This window comes from Dromaius novaehollandiae, chromosome 15, assembly GCF_036370855.1.
Source record: "Dromaius novaehollandiae isolate bDroNov1 chromosome 15, bDroNov1.hap1, whole genome shotgun sequence".
Taxonomy (NCBI): domain Eukaryota; kingdom Metazoa; phylum Chordata; class Aves; order Casuariiformes; family Dromaiidae; genus Dromaius; species Dromaius novaehollandiae.
The window spans coordinates 2,589,674-2,601,519 of NC_088112.1; the positions used below are offsets into that span (position 1 = coordinate 2,589,674).

At 53.1% G+C, this 11,846-nt stretch overlaps 1 protein-coding gene across 3 annotated transcripts in view; it reads left to right on the forward strand.

The window, feature by feature from the left end:
- PCDH1 (protocadherin 1) overlaps positions 1–5,952 on the forward strand; it is a 58,268-nt gene extending 52,316 nt beyond the window's left edge. For 2 of the 3 annotated variants that reach the window (XM_026097740.2, XM_064520795.1), the window contains exon 5: positions 5,379–5,952. In XM_026097740.2, the coding sequence (XP_025953525.1) occupies positions 5,379–5,764 (386 nt within the window). In that variant the 3' untranslated portion in view covers positions 5,765–5,952. Of the gene's footprint in view, positions 1–2,392; positions 2,435–5,378 lie in introns of all 3 variants that reach the window. The other variant, XM_026097741.2, reaches the window with a different exon arrangement.
- The last annotated feature ends 5,894 nt before the right edge of the window (positions 5,953–11,846 follow it).

Here is an 11,846-nt window from a genome sequence, read left to right on the forward strand (position 1 = left end):
GAAGAGCCCCGAGGCAGCTAACAAGAGGATGCCAGAGAAGTGCAAAGAAACAGAAAGGGGGAGTTCCAGAGGACTGTGAGCTATAGGAACTGTGAATACCCGAAGCACTATGCATCCCTCCTGGCTGTGAACTACAGCATTCTGGCATGGAAATATTGCTGACAGAATGATCTGGCCCTTGAAAGAAACACAGAGAGTGGGCAAAGCTCTGGAAAACAGCATCTGCACTGGAATCATATTTACTTTGCATGACTAGAACACCACGGAGGAAAGAGGTGCTAGAGAGGTCACTGCTAGCCTCTTCATCACTTGGGGACTTTGCCAATCTTGCCGCAGCTTCAGCATCTTTCTGGAGAAAGACAGGCTTAAGGACTGATGCACTGACCACAACCCTCTCTCAGGAGTGAGGAATGGGACAGTTATGCAGTGAGACAGCCATGAAAGCTGGATGCTTCATCATGCCCAGGGAGCAGGGCTGTATGTGTGCCCATTGCTCAGGGATGTCAGGAGTCCAGCCTCTTTCAGGAATGGTTATAGGCTGACATGTCTCATTGCTCTGCTCCTCTGATCTGTGCCCAACATCTATTTCTGATTCCCAAGGAAGTGGTCCTCAGACTCCAGGCATCATTTCTACTCCACCGTAGATTTCAGAGTCATAAAAACAGATCCCTGGGGTCAAGGAAGGATGTGAAATCCTGAGTACACTTTATAAGGCAAAGTAGGTACCTAAATTTCTAGGCAAGGCTTGGGCTCTGTCTCCTCATGGTAGAGCAGTTCCCCTTGCCTGTTCCAGACTTCACAGGGTCACCCATGATCCAGAATCAGCACTTTGTGGGCAAGATTTCCATAACTGTTTACTCCCAAAGAAAGATTTAGGGCTGTCTATGGTGACACATCCAACTCTCTGGCCTACTAGCATGTGCTGAGAATTAGGCCAAAGGGCTGTGTTTGTTCTAAATCACAGCTATTCAGAAGTTATTCCCTGTCCCATTCCTGGACTCTTAAAGCTGAGCTGATTGTTCTCAGGGCACATAATACACTCCTTTAGCAGGAGAGGTTCAATGCCAGCATCTCACTGCAAGGGAAGGGACAACACTGGAAAAAGACTTTTGTGCCAAAAACAGACAAAGGAAAAACTAGAATAAAAGACCTTGAACACTGAGTTCCAGCTTGATCCTGTGATTTCTAAACTGCTACTGATGCAAGAAAATCACTATAACTTTGTTCACTGGAGAGGTAGCTTTTATTTTAGCCCTGCCAGTAACCTCCATGCACTCAGCAAAGCATCGTCCATCAGAGCAAGAAACAATGGAATTCAGCCACTCCCCAGCCTGGGAGTGTGCAGTGCCAAGGCCTTTCTGGAAGTGAAAATGATGATGAATGCTCCCATTTGTCCTGAGGGAAAGGAGATGAGAGGAGAAGGAGATACTACTTCTCCAACAAAAGAAGTGAAACAAAACAATAGGACCTCAAACTGACCAAGCCAGTGTCAGCACAGCATCCTGTTGTCATGAGAGAAAGGACTGAGGGATCATCTAGGACATGGATTCCAGACTTTGCTCTGTTTTGTGTCTTGCTTTCTATCTGAGGCCAAGAGAAAGACCTGAGGCAACTTTGCATGTGTTCAGGAAATGGAATGGCTGTTCTGTGAGCAGCCCTGAGAATGATCCCAAAGACCTACACTGTCAAGCTATGATCTCACACTGGCACATGTGGTCACCCTGGCACCTGCGATGCTTGAGCTCCCGCTTCTGCACCTTTGATGTCAGTATGGCTGTCCTGGGAGCATAAGTTCATTTGTGTGTGCCCATCTGTCATGCTGGGTGCTCACATAGGCAAATCATTCATGTGGAGCTGTCTGTGTGTGTGTGTGTAGGCACATTGCTGTGTGACGCACAGAGCCCATGTCTCTGCATACGGGGACCTGGGGCTCCATGAGCTAGGCGGCCTCAAGCTCCACTTCAAGTTCCAGTACATCAGAGACTTCATCATAGTTAAAGAGTACAAGTCAGGCAAGGGAAGGAAAAATGTAGGGAAGACATAGGTGTCAGAAGCTGATGTGACAGTGTTGGGAACTGGTGAAGGCCAGAGAACTAGGAAGGTTGCTGGATGGGGATCTCAGATGCTACATGAATCCTGTGAGAGCTGGTGGGTTCCAGAGAGGCAAGATAATGCAAGAGAAACTATTGATTGATTAGCAGTGGTGGCCAAGCAGCCTCAAGAAGACTGGGGACTCCTGAAGGCAGGGGATACCAGAGGAATATTGTGGGTCTCAGTGCAATGTAAAGGGAGGGCTGGCAGAGGCTGAAGGGGCCAGGATCCTAGGGCGGGTGTGGAGGCTGGGAGTTATGCAATGATGTGACCCTGTCATCCTTTTTCTGCTCCTCATTAGAGTCCCCTGAGCGGAGCAGGCTGTGAAGGGGTCTGCACTGAGGTATGTCCTTATGGCTTCCACCAGGATATCACAGCTTACATGTGCGCCAGGGGATGGGACATGGGAGGAGGCTCCCAGCATGGGGAGCAGAGTGGGTGCCATAGCCTCTGCAGTAACCAGAGTGAAAAACTGGGGTGCCTCAGCCCCCAGAGGAGCTGAGAATTTGGAATACAGTCACTGGGGGTTATTTTATGACAAGATTTGTTCTAGCACACTGGTTCATTGCTAACTTTTCCCCTTTCTTCATGCCCATCCTTTCAGCTCTGTCTTCTGATCCATAGCACTGTTTGAAACTGTATCCTACAGAGACCTTTCTTGCATCCTCATGGTGTGAAATCTATGATACCTGATGTGAAAGCTATGCCACCATTACCTGGGGACTTCTGTGTCCTAAAGCTGTGAACTGGGGCAGGAGGGACCTGCTGACAAGGGCAGGGCCCCCAGCACAGTGTGAATGGCTCCAGTTTGCTTCTCCCCAGGAATGAGGGATTGACACCTCATCTGTTTGTTTTGGAAGGATGGGACTATGCATGCTAGTGTGTATCTAGTGGGAAGGCGCAAGTGTGGGGACATGCCCTGAGCTGACTGACCCCTTTGCAGCACCTGAAGACAAAGTGGCTGGCCTCAGTAAGGTAATTCAAACAGTTTGTGAGTGATCCAGCAGTTAAGCATGGTTGTGAGATGTCCCGACTCTGCTGCTGTGAAAGGCTTGAATTTGCTGTAGGTCCTGTGACAGCCCCATAGGTCTACACCCATCAGATCCTTGGAGCACCTAAGTATGTCCCTCTGTTAATTTGTAGGTCTCTTTGGAGAGTCAGCAGTGTAATGGAGTGAGCTCTTGAGTGGAGAGGCGTAGGCACTATCCTGATGCTGAACTGAGTGCTCCTATATGCTGAGAGGAGAACTTCTGAAAGCCTGTTGGGAGGAAATAGGATGAATCTAAACACGCAGCTGGCTGAGGGCTACCTCACTCCTCTGGATGCCGTGCATTCCTTGGGAGGAGGCATCACAGAGCAGAAATCAGCATAGCCTGACTGACCTAGAAAGAAGAGGACTCCCTTACTGGGAGGAATGCTGGGGCCTGACTCTGTATAGTTTCTGTGCTCTACTTTTGGTTTCAGCAATAGGTGCACAAGTAGTCCCTGGCCCTGGCTTTGAACCAGAAGGAAGGTTTTCAATTGAGAGTCTCAGGGTGGACGGAAGTCATGAGAAACCCTCCCTTCATCCCAGCATCAGCAGCAGGCTTGATCTGCCATCATTTACTGATGGCAGTGGCCAGTGATGTGTCCCAGGTGGTGGCAGTGGACTGTGTTGTGGCCCAAGAAGAGGCTAGATAGAAGCAGTAGGTATGTGTCATATGGCTAAGAAAGCTCCCGCATTGGTCACAAGAGAGTAGGTGGCATATATGGCAGCCCACCTGCTGCCTGGGCAAGGGGTTCTCTTGAGTCTGCACTGCCTGTTGGAAGGACACTCACTTGTGCTTGGCAATACTTAGTTTTGGCCTCTGGAGACTTGTGACAGATACTTTCTGTGTAAAGAGTATATGGCCAAGGCTCAGAAGGGCTTCATAATACCCAGGTAGAGAGAGGCCGGTACTTGTAGATACCAGGCCATGACCAGAATGGGGAGTAAGTGGTGGTCAGAGTTTCCGGGCTATGTCAGAAGCAGGGAGTTATTGATGTGCAGGGGTATCTTGCTCTCTCAGGGGTAGCTGTTTAGTGCATAGAGAAACGTGGACACTTCTGGGACAGTGATTCATTGGTTTCAGATATGTCCAACTGCACTGAGGGTAGAAATGATTTTACCACTGTGTTCAGGCACGTCAGACTCTGCATGGGAGACCAGCTGATGTCTAAGGACTTCTGGCTGGGCTTGGGGAAGGATGGCTCCTGTTAATGCATGCTTGAGCCACAGGCTTGCACATGGCCTGGGATGCCTGATGGTGAGCAGGGCAGGACTGTCCAAGGATGACTGGGGAGACATGAGCTAGGACATAGCTGATATTGAAGAGGGCTGGCTGTTTTCTGGACTTAGGGCTGGCTTTTTCTGGAACACAGAAATATAAGTGCTTGGGGAAATGTGGCACAGAGTGTCTGGTGCTCAGGATATCTGGCTGTACCTCAGGGCAGTGAAGAGTCTGACTGTGTCTGGGGAAGGGAATGGCAGTTCCCTAAGGACTCCTGCCTTTGCACTGCAAAGCTTTCACTGGTGCCCAAATGTGCCTGGACCAAGGTGATTCCCAGGGCCTAGGAAGGCCTGGTGGTACCCATGGTTGCAGGATGACCAGTCCTGTGGCAGCCTGTTTCCTGCTGTGCAAATCCAGGCCATGAAGTTCCCATTGTGTAGACCTCATCACCAAAGGAGGTGGGGGACAGTGAGCTCTATACTATGCTGTGCCTGGTCAGTTCTCCCACACTCACCCACTGCAGGGAGCATGCTTATCCACAGACAGCTGGAGCTGTGACTGTGGATAGAAAGCAGCAGCTGTCAGGACTCCTGTGTTCCCTTCCCAGCTCTTCTTCATTGCCTGGGTGGCCATGGTTCTGGCTGGGTCTCAGACACCCCTTCCTTCCACTGACGGAGGGTGCTGGTACAATAGAGACATTCCAACCCTGCTGGTCATCCTCTGTGTGACAGTTCACTGTTTCCTGATGGGCAATAGATGTGAGCTCCCAGGAGAACCGAGATCCTGCCCTAGTCTGGGAGGCTGGTCTGCCAGATCATCTCATGGGAAGGTCCCTGAGCATTGAAGAGAGCTCATTGTGCACCTTCCCAGGGATATAGTTGTGGCAGGAAGCCCTGTAGAAGCACACTCTCCGAGAATGCCATGTGCCCCACCTTGTGGAGTCAGGACAGCACAGTGCCCCCGGCTTGCTCCAGCTTCACATCCCGATGCTGTGGGGCCTGTGCATGTGTAACAATGCTCTCCCTTGCTTCTCTACAGATCTCCGGCCTCTGCCTGATGTAGCCATGACTGGGACCTGTACCCGGGAATGCACAGAGTTCGGCCACTCCGACACCTGCTGGATGCCTGGCCAATCCTCCCCCAATCGCAGGCCCAAGAACGCCCTCAAACTCTCCACTTTTGTGCCTTACCAAGATAGAGGGAGTCAAGAGCAAGTCGGGAATGGCAGCCCCAGACTCTCAGAAGAGCGCAGCACCAAAATGGCCAACCTCCGCCTGCTCCCCACGTACAGTGCCTTCTCCAATAGTAGCCATGAGCCCTGCAAGGACTCTCCCATGGAGGAAATTCCTCTCACCCAGACCTCGGACTTCCAGCCAGCCACTACCCCCTCATCCCAAACCACCAAGAGGGAGATATACCTGTGAGGCTGGGCCTGAGGGGCAGGGAGCGGACGTGCTTCTGAGGCCAGTGTCCAGAGGAACATTTTAAACTTCAATGCTTTATTGCTCCTGCAGCTAGTTCTCCAGGTCGTGGGCAAGATGCCCCAGGGGCTCTGTGGAGAGCAGGGCAGGGCAAGGCAGGGATGAAAGGAGCGCCTTTTTAACCCATTGCTTTCTGGGGTGGGGTGGGTGGGTGGGAAGGATTAACACATCCAAAACCTAAGGAATTTCCAAGCACTTGAGGGTGCACGTCTCTGAACTGCTGCATCGGGGAGGGCTGGGCAGGCTCCTAGTGCAGAGGGCATGGCTGGGGAGAAGGGCTTGCTTACCAAAGGTCCATGCAAAGCTGGTGGAGTTCCTGGGGCATAGGACGAAGTGTGTCTCCGCACACAGGGAGTGAGCTGCCTGTCTCTTTACTGTAGACTCCTGTAAATATGAATCTTAGGAATGACATTCAAGTCCTGCCTGATTGAAACTTTTATTGTCCTTGAAACAAAAGACATTTAAACAAAAACAAACCACAGGGAGCAAGTTCCAGCTTTGAATGATTTGCTGCGTGGAAGAGCCCATGGGAGCACAGCTTCCGGCCCGCACTCATGTTCTATATTGTAAATAGAAATGTGACCAGTCCCTGAAACAGCAGCTGAGGAGCTGGAGCTGAGAGGCAGTGTCCTAGTGGGACTGTAGGGACTTTACTTTTTTTCAACCTGGATCTCTTTCTGAACATTGTCACTGTGCCCACAAGCTGCAGGGTCCCTAGGGACTGCCCAGTGCCATAGGTGGGTTCTGCACTGGGGGGTTCCCTTTTGGCTCTGTGCCCAATGGGTGGAGGAGGGATGGGGAAGCCCCTTTAAGGGACCAGCTTGGTCCATAGAAGCCCTCAGTCCAACTCTGCTGGCAAGGAGGTCGTCAACGGCTGTGGCATCTCAGCCCATCACCTCGTGCCTCCTCCGGGGCAGGGGATGCCCATGAGGCCAGCTGTGCCATGCCTTCGACCTTCGTCCTGTCCGCCTGTAAGCCACCATTGCCTTTGTGAGGAGGAGCTTTGTCTCAGGGTCACATCGGGGGCCACTAAGCCCCTGTCCGCTGGAGTCCCGCTGCCCTTAGGCCACAGGCCCATTCTCAAGGACTCCAGCTTTCTCTTCCATTGTCAAAGGTTGACCAGTCTTGCCAGGCTGGTCCCCTGTTGCCCTTCCTATGGCACTGCCCTGCCAGGTGCCAGCAGTCTCGGCTCCCTTGCAGGGTACCAAACCAGGGCAACGCAGCACATGTGGAGGGGACAGTGCTCCCACGCATCTCCAGAAAAACCCATCTTGCTCCCCCCAAGGTGCAAGTCCGAGGGGGGAAGCCTGGAGATGCCTGGGTGCTTTCCTGAGCCTCTCTGCTCCCTTGTCTGCCTGAGAGCTGAGCTGGGAGCTGGGGCACAGTCCTGTTTTGGGGGGCTCTGTGTGCCATCGAGCTCCAGGCACCTGTGCCCTCCTGCCAGGAGGAGGGCTGGGGACTCATGCCTCATTCTCTCTTCAGTAGCCCTTCCCAGTCCTCCTCTAGCAAGGATGCTGGGAAGGGCTGTGCTGCACCATTGTTCTTCCCATACTAGCTCTTCAGTTGTCTTCATCTCTGGGATCTTCCTTAGGGAGTAAGGCCAGTGGTAGCTGCAGGACAATGTCCTCCTTTATTCATCTTCAGCCCGCATCAGACCTTTATACACAGGGGACTGGCCAGGGCCCCAGGGGCACCCACCCATGTTACGGCATTGTGTGTATGCAGGCAGTGGCCTGCAGGTAGCCTTTTCACTGTGGGGCTCACAGATGGCTCTGCAGTGCATGACCAGCACTGGGGTCTTACAGCAGGGACAGGGCACTCCAGCGTCCACCCCACCGGTTGCTGAAGGTTGGAGACTGCTCTGCCATTGCTGTAGTGCCTGTAAGGGTGTGGAGCACCAGGGGACTTCCCTGCCCAGCATCATCTCCTCCTCCAGCATGCCCCTCATTGAACAGCTCCTCTCCCTTTGCTTTGGCCATGATGGTAAGGTGTGGCCAGCTCCCTGATATAGCCTCCTCAGGTCTCTGAGACCTGAGGGGACTAGGTAAAAACTGAGCCAGGCCTTGAGATGACAAGGGACAGGGAAGGGCAGCAGAAGGCACAGCTCTCCACTGCCTGATCTCACTTGCCCCCATGTGCCCTAGTCCTGCTCCTTGCCTTCCCTGGGCAATGCAGTGCAAGGCTGTCACTCGCAGCCCCAACCCGTTGAGATGCCATGCAGAGGAGGCAGGACCCTCCTCCTGGCCTCCTATTGCTGCTTCCTCCGGATTGGACACAGGTCCGGCGATCCCTTGGGGCAGATGTGTTGCTTCCGGGTGGATGTCCGTCCAGGAGTTCCTGCTCTACCCTTCCCCATGGTGGCCTCGCTGTGGGGCCCACGTTCCCCTGGCCTGGCTGCCTGAGCAGGTCACGTTCCTGAACATGTTTTTATTGTAGCTCTGTAGTTTCAGGGCCTAACTGGGCAGAATGTGCAATTTGGCCGTGTAGGCCAGGATCTTTGACTCCACTGCCAACTCGACTGCTCATGCCTCTCCTCGGCTCAGGCAGTGTCCAGTGTCCCTCTCGGGGACCCCCTTCAGAAGAGCTACGTAGCCCAGATCTGAGGGGTGCTTGTCCAAGACTGGCTTCCCCAGGCTGTTGCCTGCGGGTGGGCAACCTACCTTCTGCTCATGGTCACCAAAGGGTCCCTGAAGCTCAGAGCCCTTTGGTTAGGGGCTGCCCGGGGCACCCCCGCAGTCAGTCTCCTGGAGCATCTGGCTATGTTTCTCAGTGCGAGCATGTTGCAACTGTGGTGAGTGCAGAGGGGAGGAGTCTCCAAGGGAGCACAGAGGGGGTGGGAGGGATGGGTCCTGGAGGAGTGTGCAGAGGGCCAGTGGGGATGGGGGTATCAAGAGATGAGTTCCCGGGGAGTGCACAGAGGGGTAGTGGGGCTGGGTCTTTGGAGAGGAGCACAGCAGGGAAAGGGCATGGATTTTAGGGGGATGGAGAGGGAATGGGTGTCTAGGAGGAACATGGCGGTGGGCAGTGAGGGTGGTTCTGTGGGGGAAGAACAGAGAGGACAGTGGGACTTGGTCCTGGAGGGGGATGCTGAGGGGATGGATTCTTTAGGGAGTTCAGTGGGGACAGGTCCCTGGAGAGGAGAAGGTGCTGGGAATAGGTCCTGGAAGAGGGGGCACTGGGAATTTGTACTGGGGTGAAGCTGGAAATGTCACTGGGGATCAGTTCTGGAGGAGGGCAAAGAGGTGCTGTCAGAAAGAAGCTCATTTGCACAATTATAAGCCAGAAGGATAAAGCCTCTCTGCACGTGGAGGGAGGAAGTTCCCCACGGGCTCCAGTCTAGACAAGCACAGTGAAGAGGGTGGGGGGTGGGGGGAGTGTTCCAAGCCTCTGTGAAGGGGTTCACTGTATCTAACACTGCACTAGGACAAGCCAGGGGTAAAACCAAAGGTGGGAGCCAGAGAGCAGGCGGGCTGCGTGGGAAGGATCTAAGCAACCCCTTTGTAGCTCTTCAGTGTTGGTTCTATTTATACAAGATTTCATTTCCTTGCTTGTGATGCCTTGTTTTTTGTACAGTTTTATGTACATGCAGGTGTAGCTTTTCTAAAGGAGAAATCCTATGGCAGAGTAAAGTACCCAACTATTTTTCAGATGGTGACCTATGTCTAAGGCAATGCCTCTTGCTAAGGTTGTATTGCTCTCAATGTGTGATGCATTTCCCTGTGCGGGGAAGGCTTTGGGCCTTGGGCTTGGTTTTCCCCGGGCGCTGTGAGCACAATTGATTCCCTTGTAATTCTTTCTGTTCAGAGCAGTGAGCATGACACCGTCGTGATCCCCTTTCTGTTCTCTCCTGTTCTGTTTGTTTGCTGAGCTGTCAGATGACCAACTCCATTGTAATTAGCCCTTCCTAAAGCTTTACAATAAAAGTGTGAAAACCCGAGTGCCTCTGCCTGCCGGATTCTTCCCACGTGTCACAACCTTGCAGGTGTCCTGTGGCATCACCAGAGAAAAAAGCAGGTGCAACCAGTGAAGGATGACCCTGTACCTCACATGCTTCAGAGCCTCCAGTTGCTGTGGGGAGATACCTGCTTCTGCTGCTCATCTCCTGCTGCAAGGAGCTCTGCCTTGGCCTCCTTGGAGACTTGATGCCATTCTCACCCTTCCACCATTTTCTTTATCAAGTGGGCTTTTTTCAGGTTGATGAGACTTTGAAAGTTGCTTTCAAAGCAACTGTACCGCTTCAAACCAGGGCATGTTTGTGGCTACTCCCTACCATGGCTGCAGGGAGCTTGCTCAGCTGTAGCTAGTGTGTTTTCCTGCTTTTCTTTGCACAGACTCTTGTTAGACAAGATCAATGACTGTACAAAGTAGCTTCTTAGTTCAGAGTAGAGACACTTCCCCTCAGGTCAGGCCATATATGGGTGTTATTATATATCTCAGCCATCTTAGGCTCTTTCACAGCACTGCACCTCTGTTGCCCTCTCTCGTCCTTCTGAACCTGTGCTGTAGGGGCTGGGCTGGCCATGGTCTTAGGACCAGGCAAAGACAAGAATCACCCTCAACTTGGAAGCTACTTCCTAGGAAGGAAGAGTTTCCAAACGGAGATGTAGATGATTGTCCCCATGGTGGGGTTTTGTAGAAATTCCTTTTCTACCAATCTTTTCTCCCCGATATCTCCTCTGGGCCATGCAGAGGGGAACAAGTCACCCATGCTCCTCCTGATGCCTGAAGGGTCATGGCCAAGCTGCTCTGAGCCTGTTGCCTGTAGCTCCTGGGTGGTAGTGCTCTGGCAGATGTTTGCTGGCTCTCACCAGCCTCTCTGAGCAGGCACACAGCAGCTGAGCAGCAGGGATATGTGTCTAGGACTCCTAGGTAACCAAGTGGCCTTGCTGCCTGCTGATGCCTTATTCCAGGGAAAGAGGATCCAGGTGGTGAGTCCAAGAGGATGGTGGCAGACTCCCACAGCTGGCACAGGGGGACAGGTAGCACAGATACCCACACTGAACTGTCAGCACTCACCTGCCCCCAGGTTAATTGGGATCACCAAAGAGTATCTTTCTATGCAGAGACGCAGTACCAGGACCTTTCTGTCCCTCCTGAACATGTTTGGCCTTCTGCTGTGGCCTACATTTGCTCCCCATGCTCCTGTCCTCCTTTTCACAGTCAGTCCAACTTGTGCCTGTGCCATGGCCCCATTGTTCTTCCCATTCATACCTCCTTCCCCTCCTCTACTCTGCCCTTCTCTGTGCCCCCCAGCATGCCACATCCTGCCTGCTCCCACCTCCTCCAGGGCCTTCTTGTCTCCCACCCTACTCCGCTGTGCTCCCTCCTGTACCCTTATGCCCTTCCCTTTGCTGGCTCCCTGCACTCTTCCCACTCTCCATCCCAGCATAGCAAGCCTTCCATCCCCTGTGCTCCCTTTCTTCCCACCCCAGCACAGCTCTGAGCACCAAGCCCCCCTTTGCACTGGCTGGAAACTGTTTGGTTTCCATGGCAGCAAATATTGATTGCTGGGGCTAGAAGGGGCCTTGCAGATGCTGCTGGTGAAGGAGGACTCTGTGGGGAGCAGGCTGCGTGCTCTTGAGCGGCAGACTTTGGTGTGCAAGAGGAACATGGGTCACTCCTGGCCACAAACCTGCTGTATTACCCCTGGGGCTTGCCAGGCTAGGCCAGAGACAGGTTCTGTGACAAAGAGGGAATCCCATGCCAGAGCCTCAGGGGGAAATGTGAAGTCAAACTGGGAGCCTGCCTCCCCCATGGCTATGAGCAGGGATAAATGTGCCTGCAGCAGCTCCTGCCCTCCTAGAGGCAGTAACTCTGTTCATGCTGCAGCAGCACAGTCCCAAAGCCGTGGTTGCCAGCCAGTCCTGCTGCCAGCCAGTCCAATGGCCCTGCTCTGGGCCATTGAATGGCCAGCCTCAGTCATGGCTACCCATAATGCCACCTCTGCAACTGCCCTGCATGGCTTGGCTTCAGCGCTGTTTTCCCAGGAGGGTGTTGCTAACTCAGGCACTCACTGCCCACTCGG